At 41.6% G+C, this 25588-nt stretch overlaps 2 protein-coding genes across 3 annotated transcripts; both read left to right on the forward strand.

Annotated features, from left to right (window-relative positions):
* Nucleotides 1-26: 26 nt before the first annotated feature.
* Nucleotides 27-15642, forward strand: LOC110537324 (reticulon-1-A). 2 transcript variants are annotated; one of them, XM_036937308.1, is made up of 7 exons: nucleotides 27-95; nucleotides 12768-12978; nucleotides 13196-13334; nucleotides 14018-14087; nucleotides 14294-14340; nucleotides 14458-14516; nucleotides 14758-15642. In XM_036937308.1, the coding sequence occupies exons 1-7, from the start codon at nucleotides 65-67 to the stop codon at nucleotides 14858-14860; spliced, it is 660 nt and encodes a 219-aa protein (XP_036793203.1). In that variant the 5' UTR covers nucleotides 27-64; the 3' UTR covers nucleotides 14861-15642. The 2 variants fall into 2 exon arrangements, with proteins under 2 accessions (XP_036793203.1, XP_021478945.1); XM_021623270.2 differs by lacking the exon at nucleotides 27-95 and adding an exon at nucleotides 4019-4169.
* A 334-nt stretch (nucleotides 15643-15976) lies between these two features.
* LOC110537325 (ras-related protein Rab-4B) lies at nucleotides 15977-23943 on the forward strand. Its single transcript, XM_021623271.2, has 8 exons — nucleotides 15977-16726; nucleotides 17042-17122; nucleotides 17400-17514; nucleotides 17991-18053; nucleotides 18184-18338; nucleotides 21030-21125; nucleotides 22860-23026; nucleotides 23195-23943. Exons 1-7 carry the CDS (start codon nucleotides 16711-16713, stop codon nucleotides 22976-22978), a joined length of 645 nt encoding a protein of 214 aa, XP_021478946.1. The 5' UTR covers nucleotides 15977-16710; the 3' UTR covers nucleotides 22979-23026; nucleotides 23195-23943.
* Nucleotides 23944-25588: the final 1645 nt, after the last annotated feature.

A 25588-nucleotide genomic window follows, 5' to 3' on the forward strand; every position in this document is an offset into this window, starting at 1 on the left:
TTAGAAAAGAGATCATTGCAGAGAGAGTGATTGTGATATAGATCATTGCTGAGAGAGGAGGTTGATGGCTGAGGGGTATAGCATGTTGGTCGTTGGTATGTACTATGTTAGTTGTTGTTGGTAGCAGCTTTGGTATGTTCTGTGTTTGTTGCTTTGTTAGAGCTTCTTTAATGGCCTGAGTTAGTTTTTTCTCAGTTTTGTTGTGAAGTGGATTGTTTAATATTCTGTTTAATTTGTTCCCAGGGGGGAAAGGGGAAGGCACCTAGGGAGTGCTTAGGCGAGGCCCGCGGGCATACATATACCCGTAGTATATTCATTGTCTAGGCACACTAGGTAAGACCTGGGTGGACCACCCCCTGTATTTTGGTTAGTGCACCAGGTGGTGCTAAATTAGGTAAGTAGTGGTGAGGCAGGTAAGATAGGAGAGGGGGGCTTTGATATTTACTTTCTTTGCTTTGGTTCTGTCCAGCCCCTTTTCCCCATATTACCGTGTGAAGGAATAAATTCTTAGTAAGTGGTAAATTCTGCCTTTTGTCATCCTTACTCGCACCTACAGTCCATACCTCTTTTGCTTTACGGAGAGTTGAGTTGTAGCAGGGTAATGCGTTCCCTCTTCAGAGGCGTGCGTAACAATCACGTTGAGGGAGAGGTTGTTGTCCTTGCACCACGTGGTCAGGTCTCTGACCTCCCTATAGGCTGTCTCATCATTGTCGGTGATCAGGCCTACCAGTTGTGACATCGGCAAACTTAATGATTGTGTTGGAGTCGTGCCTGGCCGTGCAGTCATGGGTGAACAGCTAGTACAGGAGGGAACTGAGTATGCACCCACATGTTGAGGATCAGCGTGGCGGATGTGTTACCAACCCTTACCACCTGGGGGCGGCCCATCAGGAAGTCCAGGGTCCAGTTGCAGAGGGAGGTGTTTAGTCCCAGGGTCTTTAGCTTAGTGATTAGCTTTAAGGGCACTATGGTGTGGAACGCTGAGCTGTAGTCAATGAATAGCATTCTCACACCGGTGTTCCTTTTGTCCCGGTGGGAAAGGGAAGTGTGGAATGCAATGGAGATTGCATGATCTGTTGGTGCAGTATGAAAACTGGAGTGGGTCTAGCGTTTCTGGGATAATGGTGTTGATGTGAGCCATGACCAGCATTTCATGGCTACAGATGTGAGTGCTACAGGCCGGTAGTCATTTAGGCAGGTTACCTTAGTGTTCTTGGGCACAGGGACTGTGGTGGTCTACTTGAAACATGTTGGCATTGCACTCGGACAGGGAGAGGTTGAAAATGTCAGTGAAGAAACTTTCCAGTTGGTCAGCGCATGTTCGAAGTACACGTCCTGGTAATCCATCTGGCCCTGCAGCCTTGTGAATGATATTCTGTTTAAATGTCTTACTCACATCGGCGGCGGAGAGCATGATCACACAGTCGTCCGGAACAGCTCATGCTCTCATGCATGTTTCAGTGTTATTTGCCTCGAAGCGAGCATAGATGTTATTTAGCTCATCTCGTGTCACTGGGCAGCTCTAGCAGTCATTTTAAGCAATAATTAATGGGAGGACTTTTAAGCTGGTGATATTAACCCTTCTCTTTCACAATTTATCACAACAAAACATTTTTATTTGTGAGATTCACAGTGCCTTGCAAAAGTATTCAGACTCCTCGGATTTCTTCACATTTTATTGTGCTACAATCTACACAAAATACTCTAATGTTTTTATATATGAGTATTCGGCTCCCTGTGTTAACACTTTTGGCATCGATTACAAATGTGATTCTTCTTGGGTAAGTCGATAAGAGTGTTGCACACCTGCGCAATATTTGCCCATTATTATTTTCAAAATTATTTCAGCTCTGTCAAGATGTTGGGGATCATGGCTACACAGCAATTTGCCATAGATTTTCTAGCATATTTAGGTCAAATCTGTAACTTGGCCACCACGGAACAAAAACATTTGTTCATAACTCCCCTATTATGTCATCCTGTCTGAGCTGACAAGGTAAAGATAAAACCTAATGCATTGGGACCAGCTCCTTCACAACATGGCTCAATTATTATACTAATGGCGACTCAAGAACATTCACTGTCTTCTTGGTAAGCAATTCCAGTTTAAATTTGGCATAGTGTTGTAGGTTATTATCCTGCTGAAAGGTGAATTCCTCTCCCAGTCTCTGGTGTAAATCAGACAAGCAGGTTTTCCTATTTTGCCTGTGCTTTGCTCCATCCCGTTTTATTTAAATCCGGAAACTCCCCAGTATTTGCCAATGTCAAGCATACCCATACCATGATGCAGCCACCAACACTCTGGAAAATAAGGAGGCAGTTACTCTGTGATTTGTTGTTGGATTTGCCCCAAACATAAGGCTCTGCATTTAGGCCAAAAAGCATGTTCCTTTGCTGTGTTCCCCCCCCCCCCCCCTCATTATTACTTTAGTGCCTAATTGCCTACGATATGCATGTTTTGGATATTTTTATTCTGTACATTTGCATTCTTCTTTTCACTCTGTCATTTAGGTAATTATTGTGGAGTCACTACAATGTTGTTGCTCCATCCTCAGTTTTCTCCCATCACAGCTATTGAACTCTGTAGCTGTTTTAAAGTCACCAATGACCTCATGGTAACATCCTTGAGCAGTTTCATTCTTGTCCTGTAGCTCAGTTCAGAAGGACGCCTGTATCTTTGATGTCTGGGTGGTTTAATACATTATCCACAGCATACATATTAACTTGACCACGCTTAAAGAGATTTTCAATGTCTGAATTGTTATTGTTACCCATCCACCAATCACTGCCCTTTATGAGGCTTTCGAAAAGCCTTTGTATTTGAATCTGTGCTTGAAATTCAATACTTGACTGAGGGACCTTACAGATGTTGTATGTATGGGGAACAGAGGTAGGAGTTGGTCATTCAAATGTGAGTGAGTCCAAGTAGCTTATGTGATTTGTTAAGCTGAATTTTACTCCTAAACTAACTTAGGCTTGCATAAACAAAGGGTCTGAATACTTATGCAACTACTATATTTTAGTTATTAATGTTTTATTTATCAAAAAATATATAATAAACACAAAATGTGTAGAAATCAAAGGGGTCTAAATACTTTTGCAAAAACATGATATAGCATTTCTTTAATTTGTAATAGAAAAATACACAATGATGAAGGGGAATCTTATTTTGTCTTCACGAGAGTGCTTTTGTGTATGAATGTAACATTTTGTTTCCTTTATTTAACTAGGCAAGTCAGTTAGAACAAATTCTTATTTACAATGACAGCCTACCAAAAGGCCTCCTGCGGGGACGGGGGATTATTTAATTAATAAAAATATAGGACAAAACACATGTCACAACGAGAGTGAACACAACACTACATAGAGAGAGACCTAAGACAACTTGGCCTTAACACAAGACAACACAGCATGGTAGCAACACAACATGACAATATGGCAGCAGCACAACAGTTTCAGCACAAAACAAGGTACAAATATTATTGGGCACAGACAACCGCACAAAGAGCAAGAAGGTAAAGACAATACATCACGCAAAGCAGCCACAACTGTCAGTAAGAGTGTCCATGATTGAGTCTTTGAATGAAGAGATTGAGATAAAACTGTCCAGTTTGAGTGTTTGTTGCAGCTCGTTCCAGTTGCTAGCTGCATCAAACTGAAAAGACGAATGACCATAAGGGCTTTGTTTTATATGGGTTATGTATTCTTAACATCCTAAAATCAATCAACTGTAACTCCTATAAGGATTAAATGCCTATGCATAAATACTGACCTCTGGTAGAGTGATAGGCCTATGTTGAAAACCTGTTCCTATGATTGGCTTAGGGATCTTGTTTTGTATAACAGACAGGCCAAGGAACCAAGAGTCTTTCTGGAGACCAAGAAACTGTCTGCACTTAAAAACATGCTGACGTCTTAGGTTCCCCACGTTATGTGAATGTGCAAGTGTGTGTGTGTGCCTGTGTGCCCTTAAAGAGGGGGTATCCAATTGGCAGGATAAAATTAGGCCAGCAAAGCCCTATACTGCTGACGGGGCTGGTAGAGCCAAAAAAAGATCCTAGCGAGGACCATAGGAGTGCAGAGGGTTCTAGGAGAGCAGCGAGCAGCAAGAGGAAGCGAGTGGGGTGGGTTGTTTGCACAGCAATCAGCTGCCAAAATGGCCATCAAAGGTAAGGTGGTGTAAATATGTGACTTGGTCTTAGGTGTACGTGACCTTTGTGTATGGGCTGAGGTCTCCAGCTGGTTTGGGACCAGTGAGAGGGGCTCTACTACTGGGCAGGTGGAGAATTACAGGGCAGGAAGATTAATTCTGATCAGTTCTCTGATAGAGAGCTATAGTTGGTGGAGATAGGGATAGACAACAAAGACAAAATGAGTTGATGACAGAATGGTGTTTAGCAAGCCTCTTCTTATATGCATGTGAGGAGTGATGACTCAGAGATTTTATCTGTTTTGGCCATGTTGGTGAATCATTATGGGCACAGCTGTTGGGTATTTAGGATCAATGGTTGGGGATAGAAGGGAACTGGGCTCTATCTATGAAACATTCCTGGATGTTAGTTGTAATCAGATAATTGCCTTCTAGATTTACACTGGTGTTAGTGAGCTCACTGGAAGTTTCAGCTGTCACCGAAACGACATGTCAGTTTCACTGCAGATCTGCTGTGCATTTGAACTCTCTACTGTCTAATGTATTGTGTGTGTGTGTGTGTGTGTCACCTCACCACCCTATGATCTGATGTGTTGTGAACAGAACCATAAAGACAGTACATGGATTTCTGTAACACTACATAAAGAGAGACCTAAGACAACAACATAGCAAGGCAACAACACATGACAACACAGCATGGTAGCAACACAACATGACAACAACATGGTAGCAACAAAACATGTTTGCAGCACAAAACATGGTACAAACATTATTGGGCACAGACAACAGCACAAAGGGCAAGAAGGTAGAGACAACAATACATCACGCAAATCAACCACAACTGTCAGTAAGAGTGTCCATGATTGAGTCTTTGAATGAAGAGATTGAGATAAAACTGTCCAGTTTGAGTGTTTGGTGCAGCTCGTTCCAGTCGCTAGCTGCAGCGAACTGAAAAGAGGAGCGACCCAGGGATGTGTGTGCTTTGGTGACCTTTAGCAGAATGTGACTGGCAGAATGGGTGTTGTATGTGTAGGATGAGGGCTGCAGTAGATATCTCAGATAGGGGGGAGTGAGGCCTAAGATGGTTTTATAAAAAAGCTTCAACCAGTGGGTCTTGCAACAGGTATACAGAGATGACCAGTTTACAGAGGAGTATAGAGTGCAGTGATGTGTCCTATAAGGAGCATTGGTGGCAAATCTGATGGCTGAAAGGTAAAGAATATCTAGCCGCTTGAGAGCACTGTCATGACGTTGCCCTCTTTGGGTACAGTGAGCACCATCCTCCTCTGTCTCCTACAACCAGGCTGCTGTGGTCAGAGAGGTCGTACATTCCTGGAGGAGATTATCTCCTCATGGCCACAGTATAGAGAGATAGTGAGTTTTCATAGAGAGAACAAAGGAATTTCTTCCACCTCACAAAACTTGAGGTCCGAACAACATTTATGTTCTGGAGAAGGCATAAAAGATCGGTGAAGAATCCAGCTACGAACTGGTCCATTTGGTACAATTTTGTGAATCTCATGGGAGACAATATGGCCACATTACCATAACGTTGTTTATACAAAAGCCTCAGATATGAGGCTTACATCTAATTGTTGTATAAGATGAATGAGGGAGGATGATACTGTTTGTGAAATTGTGTAATGTGATTTTGGACTGTTTAATGAAGGAAACTCCAATTCCCTTTGGAGTTTAACTAAATCAGAGGACCGCCCATGAGCACAGTTATGGTCTTGCATCCTGGGACAGGCCCTTTTCTGCTCTTCCAAATAAAATCCCCACCCGGGTTTTCTATCACGAGACCATGTATCTCTCAATTACAGAGAGGACTAAGGTTGAGACCAGCTTGCCTCACCACGAGGGGGCCAAGGTTTGAGACCAGACCAGTTTGTCTCCACACGTGGTTCAACTCTTAGACTATCGATACAGACAGAACAAGAACAAATCTTGATACTAATCACTAGTCTGCAGCTAGGAATTCGGTATCATTGAACTCGAAGACCGACAACCGCCGAAACATCCATAAGACAACATCGCTGAATGTTACTCTGAAGTATCTATTTTAACCATGACAGAGAGAGACGGACAATTCTACAAAAGAAGGACGATTCCAACAGAGATCATGTGACACACTGAGCATAAATATATATATTGATTGCAATTATTCCCGAATGAGTGAGCGTTCATGTGTAAAGGATTAACATTTCAATTGTTATAATTATCAACTTTAGTGTCTTATCTGTCGACACCCATTTCCCTTCTGTCTAACAAGCCGCCATGCCGGTTTAGCCCACTAGGGCACATTCCCCTATCATTTCTTGTAACCATATTTACTTTGTTTGCTTGTGTGTGCACTTCTGTGATTGTTTAGTTAGTTAATAAATAAATGATTTTAAGACAATTGATATATGGATGACTCATAGTAAAGGCTGATTCAACAGAAAATACGATTTTGACGAAATCGTTGTATGAAGCCAATATTTGCCTTATGTTAAATAAAGGCAGAGAGGTAACAGATCCTGCAAAATATAGACCTATAGCATTGCTTAATTTCAACCAAAGTGCTTGCTAATATGTTGAACAAACATGTAACAGCCATTATTCCTCCGGATCAGACAGGATTTATCTCCGGCAGGTTCTATGTGCGCAGGCTGCTTAACAGTCTATATGCAAATCATGGGAAAGGCTCCAAGGCGGCTATTATATCGCTAGATGCTCAAAAGGCGTTTGACCAAATAGAATGGTCATACATGTTCAAGCAATCAGTAGGTTTGGATTTGGCGACTCATTTATCGTCTGGGTCAAAATGCTTTATCCCTGTCCAAATCAAATCAAATCCAATCAAATCCAATCCAATAAAATGTTATGTTTATGTTTATGTCAGATGTTAATGCGAGTGTAGCGAAATGCTTGTGCTTCTAGTTCCGACAATGCAGTAATAACCAACAAGTAATCTAGCTAACAATTCCAAAACTACTACCTTATAGACACAAGTGTAAGGGGATAAAGAATATGTACGTAAAGATTTATGAATGAGTGATGGTACAGAGCGGCATAGGCAAGATACAGTAGATGGTATTGAGTGCAGTATATACATATGAGATGAGTATGTAAACAAAGTGGCATAGTTAAAGTGGCTAGTGATACATGTATTACATAAAGATGCAGTAGATGATATAGAGTACAGTATATACATATACATATGAGATGAATAATGTAGGGTATGTAAACATTATATTAGGTAGCATTGTTTAAAGTGGATAGTGATATATTTTACATCATTTCCCATCAATTCCCATTATTAAAGTGGCTGGAGTTGAGTCAGTGTGTTGGCAGCAGCCACTCAATGTTAGTGGTGGCTGTTTAACAGTCTGATGGCCTTGAGATAGAAGCTGTTTTTCAGTCTCTCGGTCCCAGCTTTGATGTACCTGTACTGACCTCGCCTTCTGGATGATAGCGGGGTGAACAGGCAGTGGCTCGGGTGGTTGTTGTCCTTGATGATCTTCTTCACGATGCTGTCTGTGTGGGTGGACCAATTCAGTTTGTCTGTGATGTGTACGCCGAGGAACTTAAAACTTACTACCCTCTCCACTACTGTTCCATCGATGTGGATAGGGGGGTGTTCCCTCTGCTGTTTCCTGAAGTCCACAATCATCTCCTTAGTTTTGTTGACGTTGAGTGTGAGGTTATTTTCCTGACACCACACTCCGAGGGCCCTCACCTCCTCCCTGTAGGCCGTCTCGTCGTTGTTGGTAATCAAGGCTACCACTGTTGTGTCGTCCACAAACTTGATGATTGAGTTGGAGGCGTGCGTAGCCCTTTGGGCTACCCACTCAGTACTCTGCTCTTCGCTGTCGCCCTTGAACCCCTAGCGATACAAATAAGGGATCATCCTAATATCCAAGATCTTAAAGTTCAAGTAGGAAACATAGAAAGCCTCGTTATGCGCAGACGGTGTGCTTCCATACCTCTCGGACCCAGTAGCATCCGTCTCTAACCTACTAGACTTAATCAATTAATTTGGCAAACTATCTTGCTATTCAATAAATTGTGAGAAAGCATCTCATGTGTATCTCAGATAATATTACAGCAAGTGAGCTAGAGAGGATACCATTTAAAGTAGTGCATGACCACTTAACTTACCTGGTACCAAAAATACCTAGAAATCCACAGCTCATCTTCAAGCTTAACTAAAGTGAGCAGGTTGCAAAGCTAAAACAAAAAATAGAGAGCTGGATAATATTTCCTCTTTCTATGACGTGCACATTAATGCCATAAAATGTTTTTCTCTTCCCAGGTTCCTTTAGCTTAGCCAGAATCTTCAAATGTTTCTTACCTCTTCATATTTTAAGACATTAGACTCGCCAATCTTGCCATTTGTCTGTGGTTACAAAAACCATCGTATTTGTAATGCTCACTTGGAAAAGCCCGAGGAAACTGGCCTACCCATGAACTTACTGGGAACTGTGTTTTCCTGATAAATTGGACATGGATGTCCCCCTGTGGCTACATATGGAAGTCAAGTCTGTACCATTCCTCTCTTCCAGCCGTGCATTTCTCTAAAGCAGAGTGCCCAAACAAACTGACAGGCAACAACTTTGTTTTGAGAAAGTCTAAACCAGATTAACCAGAAGAATTCTAAACCAGATTAAGCATGTTTATAAGGTGCTTGATACCTCTGTATACACCCTGGTATTCTTTAATAATTATTTTGTTCCATCTCGGTCTGATAAGGTGTTTGTTGAATGGAGGGAGAAGGGTCTGACCACAATTGAATATTTATACATAGATGAGCAATTAGTATAATTAATCAACATGTTTCAAGCAGACCACCATAGTCTCTGTGCCCAAGAACACTAAGGTAACCTGTCTAAATGACTACCGACCCGTAGCACTCATGTCTGTAGCCATTAAGTGCTTTCAAAGGCTGGTCATGGCTCACATCATCCCAGAAACCCTAGACCCACTCCAATTTGCACATAACATACCCACAGATGATGCAATCTCTACTGCACTCCACACTGCCCTTTCCCACCTGGACAAAAGGAACACCTGTGTGAGAATGCTATTAATTGACTACAGCTTAGCGTTCAACATCATAGTGCCCTCAAAGCTCATCACTAAGCTAAGGACCCTGGGACTAAACACCTCCCTCTGCAACTGGATCCTGGACTTCCTTACGGGCCGCCCCCAGGTGGTAAGTGTAGGTAACAACATATCTGCCACACTGATCCTCAACACAGGGGCCCCTCAGGGGTGCGTGCTCAGTCCCCTCCTGTACTCCCTGTTCACTCATGACTGCAGGGCCAGGCACAACTCCAACACCACCATTAAGTTTGCCGATGACACAACAGTGGTAGGCTTGATCACCGTAGTGGAGCAGGTTGAGAGCTTCAAGTTCCTTGGTGTCCAATCACTAACAAACTAACATGGTCCAAGCACACCAAGACAGTCTTGAAGAGGGTATTACAAAACCTATTCCCCCTTAGGACACTGAAAAGATTTGGCATGGGTGCTCAGATCCTCAAAAGGTTCTACAGCTACACCATTGAGAGCATCCTGACTGGTTGCATCACTGCCTGGTATGGCAACTGCTCAGCCTCCGACCGCAAGGCACTACAGAGGGTAGTGTGAACGGCCCAGTACATCACTGGGGCCAACCAGCCATCCAGGACCTCTATACCAGGTGGTGTCAGAGGAAGGCCCTAACAATTGTCAAGACTTCAACCACCCGAGTCAAAGACTGTTCTCTCTGCTACTGCATGGCAAGCAGTACTGGAGTGCCAAGTCTAGGTCCAAGAGGCTTTTAAACAGCTTCTACCCCCAAGCCATAAGACTCCTCAACATCTAGTCAAATGCCTACCCAAACTATTTGCATTGCCCCCCCCCCTTCCCCTCTTTACACCACTGCTACTCTCTGTTGTCATCTATGCATAGTCACTTTAATAACTACATGTACTTTAATACCTACATGTACATACTACCTCAACTAACCGGTGCCCCCGCACATTGACTCTGTATTGATACCCCCCTGTATATAGTCCCGCTATTGTTATTTTACTGCTGCTCTTTAATTACTTGTTAATTTGATCTATTATTGTTATTCATACCTTGTTTAAACTGCATTGTTGGCTAGGGGCTCCTAAGTAAGCATTTCACTGTTCACCTGTTGTATTCGGCGCATGTGACTAACAGAATTTGGTTTGAATTAAATAATACATTCAAACTCTTCCATTCACTTTTTTTCCCGTTATTTACAAGTCAGACACTGTATCAAAGGGAAAATTCAAAATGTTGACACCCTCCCTGTACAACATTATTTTTATGATTTGCTACAGCGCCCTCCCAACTCAAAACACCTCATCTCAGTTAGTCTCCTTTTTTCCAACTGTACAGAGGCTTTTACTAGTCATTTCAAGGAGACCTGGAGTAAAGAGTTAAATATTGAGATCTCAGATTATCTATGGGGAGAAGCCCTTTCTAGAATTCACTCCTGTTCCATCAATACCAGATATCAATTGATACAATACAAGTCATGCATAGACTTCACTACTCCAAAACCAAATTGCATAGACTTTACCCCCAGGTCTCCCCGCTGTGTGACAAATGTAAAGCCTCAGAGGGTTCATTTTAACTCATCTTTTTTTGGCTCTGCCCCTGCTCAATCATTTTTGGAGAAACATCTTTGGTATTCAAAGGTAAATGAGAGGGCCATTGAACCTGACCCAGAACTTTCTCTCTTTGGCTGCTCAGAGTCTGTTCTAAGATTGTCTTATGAGGAACAACAGACTCTGATATTTGGAATGGTGGCTGCAAAAAATATACAGTGCCTTGCGAAAGTATTCGGCCCCCTTGAACTTTGCGACCTTTTGCCACATTTCAGGTTTCAAACATAAAGATATAAAACTGTATTTTTTTTGTGAAGAATCAACAACAAGTGGGACACAATCATGAAGTGGAACGACATTTATTGGATATTTCAAACTTTTTTAACAAATCAAAAACTGAAAAATTGGGCGTGCAAAATTATTCAGCCCCCTTAAGTTAATACTTTGTAGCGCCACCTTTTGCTGCGATTACAGCTGTAAGTCGCTTGGGGTATGTCTCTATCAGTTTTGCACATCGAGAGACTGAATTTTTTTTCCCATTCCTCCTTGCAAAACAGCTCGAGCTCAGTGAGGTTGGATGGAGAGCATTTGTGAACAGCAGTTTTCAGTTCTTTCCACAGATTCTCGATTGGATTCAGGTCTGGACTTTGACTTGGCCATTCTAACACCTGGATATGTTTATTTTTGAACCATTCCATTGTAGATTTTGCTTTATGTTTTGGATCATTGTCTTGTTGGAAGACAAATCTCCGTCCCAGTCTCAGGTCTTTTGCAGACTCCATCAGGTTTTCTTCCAGAATGGTCCTGTATTTGGCTCCATCCATTTTCCCATCAATTTTAACCATCTTCCCTGTCCCTGCTGAAGAAAAGCAGGCCCAAACCATGATGCTGCCACCACCATGTTTGACCGTGGGCATGGTGTGTTCAGGGTGATGAGCTGTGTTGCTTTTACGCCAAACATAACGTTTTGCATTGTTGCCAAAAAGTTCAATTTTGGTTTCATCTGACCAGAGCACCTTCTTCCACATGTTTGGTGTGTCTCCCAGGTGGCTTGTGGCAAACTTTAAACTACATTTTTTATGGATATCTTTAAGAAATGGCTTTCTTCTTGCCACTCTTCCATAAAGGCCAGATTTGTACAATATACGACTGATTGTTGTCCTATGGACAGAGTCTCCCACCTCAGCTGTAGATCTCTGCAGTTCATCCAGAGTGATCATGGGCCTCTTGGCTGCATCTCTGATCAGTCTTCTCCTTGTATGAGCTGAAAGTTTAGAGGGACGGCCAGGTCTTGGTAGATTTGCAGTGGTCTGATACTCCTTCCATTTCAATATTATCGCTTGCACAGTGCTCCTTGGGATGTTTAAAGCTTGGGAAATCTTTTTGTATCCAAATCCGGCTTTAAACTTCTTCACAACAGTATCTCGGACCTGCCTGGTGTGTTCCTTGTTCTTCATGATGCTCTCTGCGCTTTTAACGGACCTCTGAGACTATCACAGTGCAGGTGCATTTATACGGAGACTTGATTACACACAGGTGGATTGTATTTATCATCATTAGTTATTTAGGTCAACATTGGATCATTCAGAGATCCTCACTGAACTTCTGGAGAGAGTTTGCTGCACTGAAAGTAAAGGGGCTGAATAATTTTGCACGCCCAATTTTTCAGTTTTTGATTTGTTAAAAAAGTTTGAAATATCCAATAAATGTCGTTCCATTTCATGATTGTGTCCCACTTGTTGTTGATTCTTCACAAAAAAATACAGTTTTATATCTTTATGTTTGAAGCCTGAAATGTGGCAAAAGGTCGCAAAGTTCAAGGGGGCCGAATACTTTCGCAAGGCACTGTATGTATATATCCTCACAGAATGGAAGTCACTTATTAATCTCTATGACTCATCTATCTCTCCATCCCATTCACTTATTGTCTTCCACCACTTATTAATGAATGAATAAATAATGGACTTAATTATCTATACCCGCTCAATCCTCTCACTGTCTCTTTGCAGTAATGGACCTGATCTACTGGCGGGATGTGGGGAAGACAGGGCTTGTGGTCACAGGGCTGGTGATAGGCCTGGCTAGCCTGTTCCAGTTCAGTTCCGTCACCATGCTGTCCTACCTGTGTATCTCCATCATGTGTCTCACCTTCCCCCTACGCCTCTACTACAAACTCCTAGAGCTGATACGGAAGATCCCTGAAGGAGTGCACCCCTTTCAGTAAGCACAGTTTACAGCAGTTATGATGCTGTAGTTTATGAGAAACATGATTCAACCTCAATATGTAATCATTGGAGCATGAAAAACCAACAGTCATCTGTGAATGGCTCTGTGCGTCTGTTGGTAGAACATTCTTCTTGAAACTAGGTATTTGTTTGATGACGTGTTTGTGCGTGTGTCTGTGTGTGTGTGCGTGCGTGCGTGTGTGTGGTACCAGGTCTTATATAGGAGACGACAGCTCTCTGACAGATGAGGAGACCGTGTTGGTGGTGGAGGAGGTCGTGCTAATGATGGCCTTCGCCATCACAGAGATCAAACGCCTGCTCTTCATCGACAGCATCATGGACTCCATCAAGGTCAGGGGCCATTACCAATGTCCCTCAGAAAACTAAGAGAAAATTCAGTGTATTACTGTACTATACCGTAATGAGGTCTCTTCACAGTCCCTAAGTCCAAAACAGACTATGGAAGGCACACAGTACTATATAGAGCCATGACTACATGGAACTCTTTTCCACATCAAGTAGCTCATGCAAGCAGTAAAATTAGATTTAAAAAACAGATAAAAATACACCTTATGGAACAGCAGAGACTGTGAAGCAACACAAACATAGGCACAGACACATGCATACACAGAAACAATAACATACACACACCTACACACGGATTTTGTGTTGTAGATATGTGTCATTCGTGTAGTGGCCTGAGGGAACACACTTAATGTGTTCTGAAATCTGTTGTGAATGTATTGTAATGTTTTAAAGATGTTTTAACTGCCTTAATTTAGCTGGAACCCAGGAAGAGTAGTTGCTGCCTTTTTCCATAAATAATACAAATACAACTGTGTGTGGGGACTAGGGAGGAAGGTAGAAGTCAAAGTCACATAATCACCAGCACTTGAATCAGACAACTGGTTCTCCTGAGCTCTTACATCAGTAACATTAAACAATACATCAACAAAACATAATCATTGCTTCATAAGCTCATCGCTTCTGTTGCCAAACAATGCCAATCTAAAAAGCTGTTGCTCTGTTTTCAGTTTGTGGTGCTGCTGTACGTGTTGACCTATATGGGCATCACGACCAATGGTCTGACCCTGGTGATAGTTGGTGAGACCCTACTAATCCACTCAACACCTGTCTATCTGACTGTCTTACACCACACTGTCCTACAGAACCATCCTCATACATCTGATAATTATCTCCTAATAAGTCCTGTTTCATTCATACTTGAAACTCCCCCAACTGCTCTGATCTGTAAATAATAACGTGAACATAGTTTGTTGATCTGATTTCCTTCTCTGTCTCTTTCGCAGGTGTCATCTGTGTTTTCTCTCTTCCTCTGTTCTACAAACAAATGCAGGTGAGGCAGTGAGCTCCTGTTGTTCATAGACTATTTGTTGAGAGATTATTATAATGTAATCCACATAACAGCAGCAAACAAAGGACTGTGTCTAATCTACACGTGTTTGGATGACAGGGGCGAATGAAAAGGATTAGCAAAGCGGTCAGAGGCCTCCTGAGGAAAATCAAAAACTTGTAAGTGCTGCACAAGCCTGTTCAAATGACTGATATGACAGTTCTCATTTTTTATATGGCTAATTTTATCACTAAACCCTACAGGGACATTTAATATCCTGTTCTAGAACATTCATGTCACAATAACCCAACAAACCTTTGCTAGCCACATTACAAATATCTCTTAATGTATGTCATTTTTTGACGCCATTCAAAAAACACTGACTTCCCCATTTTGAAAGGATCCCTTTTGTCTTTGCAGGTTTAAGATGTTGTACAGTAAACTGAGACCCTCTCCTGCGACTACATCTGCCACAACCCCCACTCCCACCCCGGCCCCAAAACACAAACTCAAGTCAAAGTGATGAGACAGAGAGAGGGGGATCTATGGGAAAAGAGGGGGGTCACTCATACTTCTTATCTTATCATGCCACCTGGGATCAGGGGCTGGGCAACTCTGACGAGGGGAGTTTGGGAGGCTACTGGTGCTTTTATATTTCCATATTTTGTGGTGTCTGTGAATGGAAGCAAGATTTCAAATCCAGTGTTTGGTCTTGGTACATATAGGCCTACTGAAGATGTTTACAGACAAATGCATCATTCTTCGTCACAAATCTTGTTCTCGAGGCACTAGCTGACAGCCACAAAGTCATAGAATCAGATTTTAAACCTAACCTTCACCACACTGCTAACCCTAATGCCTAACACTAACCTTAAATTAAGACCAAAAAGTAAATTTTTGTTTTCATTCATTTTTAAAATAAATTATAGCCAATTACGACTTTACAGCTGGCCTATCTAAGAGGAAATCGCTCACTTATGCCTCCAGGTCAAGACAGGAGGATTTTTAAATTTTTTATCTAAAAGACAACAAGCTTGCCTTGTCATGAGTCAAATATTTGTTTAACACATGCCATCTTAAGACAACACAGGGTGAATACTGGCTATCTAACCACATGCCCAAAACTGTAATTGACTTTGAGAGTACACTCAAAGTGTGAGAATGGGTACTTCTCAAAGTAAGTGTGAGAATGGGTACTTCTCAAAGTAAGTGTGAGAATGGGTGAATGGGTACTTACTCAAAAGTGGCAAACTTTTGGGGGGATTTTTGTTTAAATTGTTGAATAAATGTTTCACAATTTCTAAACGGCTCCTATTAATTCATATTTTTTGGCATCTCAGAATGTCACTGTCAAAGGATGAGGACAGATAGAAAGACGACAGACAGACAGACAGACAGACAGGCAGATAGACAGACACACACACACACGCACATTAGGCTATATAGTTTAATTATTCATAAAAATAAATAATTCTACAACATTTTATGATTATGTAGGCCTAAATAATTATCAGAAATATTTTTTGTTATTTTATTTCACCTTTATTTAACCAGGTAGGCCAGTTGAGAACAAGTTCTCATTTACAACTGCGACCTGGCCAAGATAAAGCAAAGTAGTGCGACACAAACAACAACACAGAGTTACACATGGAATAAACAAACGTACAGTCAATAACACAATAGAAAAGTCTATATACAGTGTGTGCAAATGAAGTCAGATTAGGGAAGTAAGGCAATAAATAGGCCGGAGTGACAAAGTAATTACAATGTAGCAATTAATATAACTGAAATATAACTGAATGATCCACAAAACACATAATAGCTGAATACATGTTATCATCAAAAGTATTGCAACTGACAGGTTGAGTCAGCGTAAAATATAGATCAAACAGCTACAGGCAACAGAGGCTATGTCCAAGATTATGCACCAGTTATCTTGACACCTCTCTGAAAACGGTCGTCACTATTTAGCACAGCCACAAAGTCATAAACCCCAACTATTTTACAATGAATGTTCTTAAAATCTGATTTGAAATCTAACCTTAACCACATTGCTAACCTTATGCCAAACCGTAACCTTAAATTAATACCAAAAAGCTACTTTTTGTTTTTATGAATTTTAACGATATACAATTTTGACTTTGTGACTGTGGTAACTTGTTACAACCTCGGTAAACAAATCATTTTACGTAGCTAGAGCGTTGAAATGTTCGTCATCACGTCCTGTCAACCCTATGCCTCTGTCTTGGATGGTAAATGAGATGAACTCTTCTGATTAAATGGGATTTATGCCAATTTGTGAAATATAGTCTTCATATTTGATAAGAAAATAGTTTGTAATTGACATTGCGGCACTTGAAGACATCAAAGGAAATGACAGAAACGTATGGTAAGCAAAGCTATATCTGGCTTCACTGTCTCCTAACCTTAATGTCCGTTCTTTCGTCTGGGACAAGAAACAAGATGAAGCTTGCAAGCTAGACAGCCGCAAGTTGTCAACCATTACTTACAACATCTAGTTTTCTAAATCTTTATCAGTCGTCGCCAGGAACCCTAACCACTGCTTCTGTTTAAATTGTGAGAAAATTACATTGCTAGTGGCTTTCTACAACACCCTGCTCTTGGCTTCCGCCTTGTGGTCAGTCTGTCGTTGTGTGATGTAGTAAATGTATTATTGATTTTTTTCCCCATTATTCTTTTCCAGATTTCCTTTTTAAATTCTTGGTGATTGGAAGTGCAGGATCAGGGAAATCCTGTCTTCTCCATCAATTTATAGAAAACAAGTGTAAGTCAAATTGTTATTATAGTGATTATGTTGAACTTCCAGAAAGAGGTTAGGTCTTAAAGATCACTGCCCCCACGGATATGGTACTGTAATGTTAACGTAGGGTACTGTAATGGTATTCACTACCAGGTTTTTGGATAAGTTTACTCTACTTTTACATTAAGCTGTATCACACAACATGAAAGATGACAGCAATGCTCCTCTACCAAATGTAACAGAGAGTGTAATTAACTATGGTGTCTGTACTGTACTGTGTTTTCTATTCTGTACCATGTAGTCAAGCAGGACTCCAGCCACACCATTGGGGTGGAGTTTGGCTCCCGGGTGGCGATGGTCGCCGGTAAGACGATCAAGCTGCAGATCTGGGACACAGCTGGACAGGAACGATTCCGGTAGGTAGCTTTACTGGGCTCCTGAGTGGGGCAGCGGTCTAAGGCACTGCATCTCAATGCTAGAGGCGTCACTACAGACCCTGGTTCAATTCCAGGCTGTATCACAAGCTGCCGTGATTGGGAGTCCCATAGGGTGGCGCACAATTGGCCCAGCGTTGTCCGGGTTAGGGTTTGGCCGGGGTAGGCCGTCATTGTAAATAATAATTTGATCTTAACTGACTTGCCTAGTTAAATAAAAATGTAATTTAAAATAAGTTAAATAGTGCACATTAACAGGAAGCATGTTATCTGTGCATGACTGTCTAATGTTATCTCAGCAGGATGTTCATTTGATCGGAGAGAGGTTGTTACTGGGGTCATTTGAGAGACATTCAACTGACTGGGATGAGATCATCAGATAGATTGGATTAGATCATGAGATAGTATTTGTGGATGTTCTAAGAGTCTGCTCTGACTCTTTCCCCCCCTACTTTCAGGTCAGTGACTCGCAGTTATTACAGAGGGGCAGCAGGGGCTCTCCTGGTTTATGACATCACCAGGTAAGACCCTGATTTAGATCAATTCCAAGTCAACAGTCACAGTTCACAATATCACTTTATTCCATTGCAGCCACGTCAGTGAATGTTAAACATAATTATACCTCTGTGTCTATCTGTCTGTGTAACCAAGTCGGGAAACGTATAATGCCCTGACCAACTGGTTGACAGACGCTCGAACGCTGGCCAGTCCAAACATCGTCATCATCCTGTGTGGGAACAAGAAAGACCTGGAGGCTGACAGAGAAGTCACCTTCCTTGAGGCGGCCCGCTTCGCCCAGGAGAACGGTAATGTAGCCTAATGACCCTGCATTGTGATAATGTAGCCTGATGACTATATAAGTCTAGGACCAAAAGGCATCTGAACAGCTTCTACCCCCAAGCCATAAGACTGCTGAATAGTTAATCAAATGGCTAACCGGACTAATGCATTGACTCTTTTTTGCACTGACTCTCTTACACTGAGTCTATGCACACTCACTGGACTCACTGCACTCAAAAACACTCACTGCACTCAAAAATTCACACAAAACACACACACACATGCATATTGACGCCACACACACTTTCACATACTCCACATACGCTGCTGCTAATCTGTTTATTATCTATCCTGATTGCATAGTCACTTTTATCCCTACAGTGCCTTGCGAAAGTATTTGGCCCCCTTGAACTTTGTGACCTTTTGCCACATTTCAGGCTTCAAACATTAAGATATAAAACTGTATTTTTTTGTGAAGAATCAACAACAAGTGGGACACAATCGGGAAGTGGAACGACATTTATTGGATATTTAAAACTTTTTTAACAAATCAAAAACTGAAAAATTGGGCGTGCAAAATTATTCAGCCCCCTTAAGTTAATACTTTGTAGCGCCACCTTTTGCTGCAATTACAGCTGTAAGTCGCTTGGGGTATGTCTCTATCAGTTTTGCACATCGAGAGACTGACATTTTTTCCCATTCCTCCTTGCAAAACAGCTTGAGCTCAGTGAGGTTGGATGGAGAGCATTTGTGAACAGCAGTTTTCAGTTCTTTCCACAGATTCTCGATTGGATTCAGGTCTGGACTTTGACTTGGCCATTCTAACACCTGGATATGTTTATTTTTGAACCATTCCATTGTAGATTTTGCTTTATGTTTTGGATCATTGTCTTGTTGGAAGACAAATCTCCGTCCCAGTCTCAGGTCTTTTGCAGACTCCATCAGGTTTTCTTCCAGAATGGTCCTGTATTTGGCTCCATCCATCTTCCCATCAATTTTAACCATCTTCCCTGTCCCTGCTGAATAAAAGCAGGCCCAAACCATGATGCTACCACCACCATGTTTGACAGTGGGGATGGTGTGTTCATGGTGATGAGCTGTGTTGCTTTTACGCCAAACATAACGTTTTGCATTGTTGCCAAAAAGTTCAATTTTGGTTTCATCTGACCAGAGCACCTTCTTCCACATGTTTGGTGTGTCTCCCAGGTGGCTTGTGGCAAACTTTAAACAACACTTTTTATGGATATCTTTAAGAAATGGCTTTCTTCTTGCCACTCTTCCATAAAGGCCAGATTTGTGCAAAATACGACTGATTGTTGTCCTATGGACAGAGTCTCCCACCTCAGCTGTAGATCTCTGCAGTTCATCCAGAGTGATCATGGGACTCTTGGCTGCATCTCTGATCAGTCTTCACCTTGTATGAGCTGAAAGTTTAGAGGGACGGCCAGGTCTTGGTAGATTTGCAGTGGTCTGATACTCCTTCCATTTCAATATTATCGCTTGCACAGTGCTCCTTGGGATGTTTAAAGCTTGGGAAATCTTTTTGTATCCAAATCCAGCTTTAAACTTCTTCACAACAGTATCTCGGACCTGCCTGGTGTGTTCCTTGTTCTTCATGATGCTCTCTGCGCTTTTAACGGACCTCTGAGACTATCACAGTGCAGGTGCATTTATACGGAGACTTGATTACACACAGGTGGATTGTATTTATCATCATTAGTCATTTAGGTCAACATTGGATCATTCAGAGATCCTCACTGAACTTCTGGAGAGAGTTTGCTGCACTGAAAGTAAAGGGGCTGAATAATTTAGCACGCCCAATTTTTCAGTTTTTGATTTGTTAAAAAAGTTTGAAATATCCAATAAATGTCGTTTCACTTCATGATTGTGTCCCACTTGTTGTTGATTCTTCACAAAACAATACAGTTTTATATCTTTATGTTTGAAGCCTGAAATGTCGCAAAAGGCCTTAAAGTTCAAGGGGGCCGAATACTTTCGCAAGGCACTGTACCTACATTACCTCAATTACTTCGTACCCCTGCACATTGACCCGGTACCAGTACTCCTTCTATATAGCCTCGTTATTGTTATTTATTGTGTTACTATTTTCAATTTTTATTAGCAAATTTTCTTTGTTTTTAAATTTGCAATGTTGGGAAAGGGCTCGTAAGTAAGCACTTCACGGTAAAGTCTACACCTGTTGTGTTTGGCGCATGTGACAAATATAATTTGATTTGACATGACCCTGCGTAGTGATCGAAAGACGGTTGATGTTTGCGTCTTTAAAGACGGGTGATGTTTGTGACTATAAAGACGGGTGATGTTTGCGACTATAAAGACGGGTGATGTTTGTGACTATAAAGACGGGTGATGTTTGCAACTATAAAGACGGGTAATGTTTGTGACTATAAAGACGGGTGATGTTTGTGACTATAAAGACAGGTGATGTTTGCGACTATAAAGACGGTTGATGTTTGTGACTATAAAGACGGGTGATGTTTGTAACTATAAAGACGGGTGATGTCTGCGTCTATAAAGACGGGTAATGTTTGCGACTATAAAGACGGGTGATGTCTGCGTCTATAAAGACGGATAATGTCTGCGTCTATAAAGACGGGTGATGTTTGTGACTATAAAGATGAGTGATGTTTGTGACTATAGGTAAAGGAGATTGGTCCTTTTATCCATGTTGTCTCTCTTTGTTGTTATAAAAACAGAACTGATGTTCCTGGAGACGAGTGCCCTCACCGGAGAGAATGTGGAGGAGGCCTTCCTTAAATGTGGTCGCACCATCCTCAACAAGATAGATTCAGGTAATAACACACACACTTATACTCACTTATTACTAATAGGTGCACGAGGAGCCATGTTGTGCACTAGGGAATTGCATGCAAAACATCCTGTGGCGTTCTGCATTAGCATCGAATAGCCCCCGTGATATGCAACCTTTCAGGGAAGTTAGGAATCAATATACACAGGCAGTTAGGAAAGCTAAGGCTAGCTTTTTTAAACAGAAATTTGCATCCTGCAGTACAAACTCAAAAAAGTTCTGGGACACTGTAAAGTCCATGGAGAATAAGAGCACCTCATCCCAGCTACCCACTGCTCTGAGGCTAGGAAACACTGTTACAACCGACAAATCCACTATAATTGAGAATTTCAATAAGCATTTCTCTACGGCTTGCCATGCTTTCCACCTGGCTACCCCTACCCCGGTCAACTGCCCGGCACCCTCCACAGCAACCCGCCCAAGACCCCACCATTTCTCCTTCACCCATATCCAGATAGCTGATGTTCTGAAAGAGCTGCAAAATCTGGACCCCTACAAATCAGCCGGGCTAGACAATCTGGACCCTCTCTTTCTTAAATTATCTGCCGAAATTGTTGAAACCTCTATTACTAACCTGTTCAACCTCTCTTTCTTATCGTCTGAGATTCCCAAAGATTGGAAAGCTGCCGCTGTCATCCCCCTCTTCAAAGGGGGAGACACTCTAGACCCAAACTGCTACAGACCTATATCTATCCTACCCTGCATCTCTAAGGTCTTCGAAAGCCAAGTTAACAAACAGATTACTGACCATTTTGAATCACATCGTACCTTCTCCGCTATGCAATCTGGTTTCCGAGCTGGTCATGGGTGCACCTCAGCCACGCTCAAGGTCCTTAACGATATCATAACCGCCATCGAGAGACATTACTGTGCAGTTGTATTCATCGACCTGGCCAAGGCTTTCGACTCTGTCAATCACCACATTCTTATTGGCAGGCTCAACAGCCTTGGTTTCTCAAATGATTGCCTCGCCTGGTTCACCAACTACTTCTCTGATAGAGCTCAGTGTGTCAAATCGGAGGGCCTGTTGTCCGGACCTCTGGCAGTCTCTATGGGGTGCCACAGGGTTCAATTCTCGGGCCGACTCTCTTCTCTGTATACATCAATGATGTCGCTCTTGCTGCTGGTGATTCTCTGATCCACCTCTACGCAGACGACACCATTCTGTATACTTCTGGCCCTTCTTTGGACACTGTGTTAACTAACCTCCAGATGAGCTTCAATGCCATACAACTCTCCTTCCGTGGCCTCCAACTGCTCTTAAACGCAAATAAAACTAAATGCATGCTATTCAACCGATCATTCACCGCACCTGCCCGCCCATCCAGCATCACTACTCTGGACGGCTCTGACTTAGAATACGTGGATAACTACAAATACCTAGGTGTCTGGCTAGACTGTAAACTCTCCTTCCAGACTCACATTAAGCATCTCCAATCAAAAATTGAATCTAGAATCGGCTTCCTATTTCGGAAACAAAGCTTACTTCACTCATGTTGCCAAACATACCCTCGTAAAACTGACCATCCTACCGATCCTTGACTTCGGTGATGTCATCTATAAAATAAATAGCCTCCAACACTCTACTCAACAAACTGGATACAGTCTATCACAGTACCATACTGTACTGTACTGAACTGTGGAACTGTGAACTGTACTATATATCTATTCATTAATTTCCTCATGTGTTTAATATGTCGATGTGTCTCGTCTGTAGGTGAGTTAGACCCGGAACGGATGGGCTCAGGGATCCAGTATGGTGACACAACGGTGAGGCAGCTTCGCCAGTCGCCACAGGCTGGCTCAGCACAGGGCAGAGATCAGTGCAACTGTTAAAGGCTAATGCTAACCTAGCTCTAAGACACACAGAACCCATGTCTCCAGGTAAGTAGTTCATTTCGTTAAACCTGTACTGATAACAGTGTGGCTGTTTGCAATTACATGTGTATTTCAAGTGTTGAGTGTTCGTTCAATTGATCATCTGCTGTGATTTCCTTGATTTATGATTTTTAGAGCACTTAAAGATAGGTTAACAGTTACATCTCTCTCTAGGCCCCGATGTAAATCTTTCTTGTAACAGTCTCTGCACACTCAGTGCCTTTGGAGGACTGCCCTGTAACTCTTGACCCCTGCACTTGGACTAGTTCTGGAGAGACCCTGTGTAAAAATGTGGGCTGGGTTGTCACGGAGCTATCTGGGTTGTCACGGAGCTACTCTCCTCCAGGCCTTTCTCTCTCTGACTACTGCTCCAGTCCGTGTCGCCAGGGAATACAAGTGACATCAGCAGAGAGGACTGATCAGTCACAGAGCCAGGCCAATGGACACACACAGGACATTTGTTTTCAATGTCTTTACTCAGAAGCAGCCACAGCAGCTCTCAAACCTCTCACTGTTCAAACATGGTGTAAGGAGAACATCATACGTTCATTTGTGTCTAATCTCTATAAAAGTTAAGCCAATTTATTGGTTGTGTTGAAAACTGTAAGATATTGTAAATATATCAAAAGGAAATATAACATTTATGTGATATTTGTGTACAATGTTTTAAGAGACTGAAAAAAAGCTTGGGACTTGTGGTAGTCACCGTGTACACATACTGTAATGTGTGAATGTGTGTGTGAAAATTGTCACAACGTTAAAGCTGGAATCCTTATCGGTGAAACGTCTTGTTTGCTCTATTACAACAACAAAGAAGTTACTTCAAACAATGAACACTGTTTTTTCCCCCTCAGACATCATTGCATGGCAGAGGAGGCTGGTGGGAGGAGCTGTAAGAGGATGGGCTCATTGTAATGGCTGGAATGGAGTCAATGGAACATAGTCAAGCATATGGTTTCCATATGTTTGATACTGTTCCATTTATTCAATTTCAGCCATTACAATGAGCCCATCCTCTTACAGCTCCTCCCACCAGCCTCCTCTGTAATGCAATCATGATGGAATGGCAGGTTAAACAATTTTTTTTTTACCACAATGCTGGATGCTCATATCCTCTGTTTCAAAATCAAAACAATAACAAATGCGCCGAAAACATTGCACTGTTTCACCTTTCGCAGATCTCAGCTTTAATATCTTTGACTGACTATCATAATCTTCAAGTTTGGGGCAAACAAATATGTATTTTAAATGTGTAAGGTGTTGTGCAATGATTATGAAAGGGTTAAGGCCATATCTAAATCCATTCTGACCAGAATGTCATTGATAGATTGAGTGATAATTGGTGTATTTACTTGATGTAAAGCACAAATGGGAAAATCTACAATTTTTGCATATATCTGGACTATGATCTTACGTATGACCTGTCTATCTACAAAATGTATCACTATGTGTGCTAGATGTAACTGAAGAACTGCCCCTCTTTGCAAAGCCTGTATGATCTTGAATTAATAAATGATTTAACCAAATGTTCATTAAACTTTCTACTGCTATGACTTTCTATGAGTGTGGCTAAAAAACATAAACACAATCCGTCAACATAGGATGAGTCATATTCAGTGATTAAATTGAGCCGAACTCCTGCACCTTGGGTCAAAGGGAGGAGCCAAAGAGAAAAGTAGGATTAAAGTAGCGTAAACCAAGGTTAGGGTTGTGGTTGTGGCTAGGTGTAGGGTTGGATGTGGTGTTCTAAATTTCTTGAAGACGGTCATACTATGGATCATTTAGCTATTTGATTTAAATTTAGGTATAAAAATAAGTAATTTGATAAAATATTGAATTTGGCTTACAGCTATTGCCCAGAGAAACACGATAATAAATAACACATTCATAAATGAAAAAAAAAAGACAGTAAAACATTTTATAATTAGAAACAAGGTTTTGAAGTGTTTGTCGTTTCTCTAGGAGATATAAGAAAGCTCAGGAAATATATAAATATATATATAATTTACACATAGAGTGCCTTTGGAAAGTATTCAGACGCCCTTAAATTTCCACATTTTGTTACGTTACAGCCTTATTTCTAAAATAGATTAAATAATAAATTAAAACAAAATTGTCAGCAATCTACACACAATACCCCATGATGGCAAAGCGAAACATTAGAAATGTTTGCACATTTGTTAAATATAAAAACAGAAATACCTTATTTGCATAAGTATTCAGTCCCTTTGCTATGAGACTCGAAATTAAGCTCAGGTGCATCCAGTTTCCATTGATCATCCTTGAGATGTTTCTACAACTTGATTGAAGTTCACCTGTGGTAAATTCAATTAATTTGACATGATTTGGAAAGGCACACACCTGTCTATATAAGGTCCCACAGTTGACAATGCATGTCAGAGCAAAAACCAAGCCATGAAGTCGAAGGAATTGTCCGTAGAGCTCCAAGACATGATTATGTCAAGGCACAGATCTGGGGAAGGGTAACAAAACATTTCTGCAGCATTGACGGTCCCCAAGAACACAGTGGCCTCCATCATTCTTAAATGGAAGAACAACCAACAACCA

This window comes from Oncorhynchus mykiss, chromosome 12, assembly GCF_013265735.2.
Source record: "Oncorhynchus mykiss isolate Arlee chromosome 12, USDA_OmykA_1.1, whole genome shotgun sequence".
Taxonomy (NCBI): domain Eukaryota; kingdom Metazoa; phylum Chordata; class Actinopteri; order Salmoniformes; family Salmonidae; genus Oncorhynchus; species Oncorhynchus mykiss.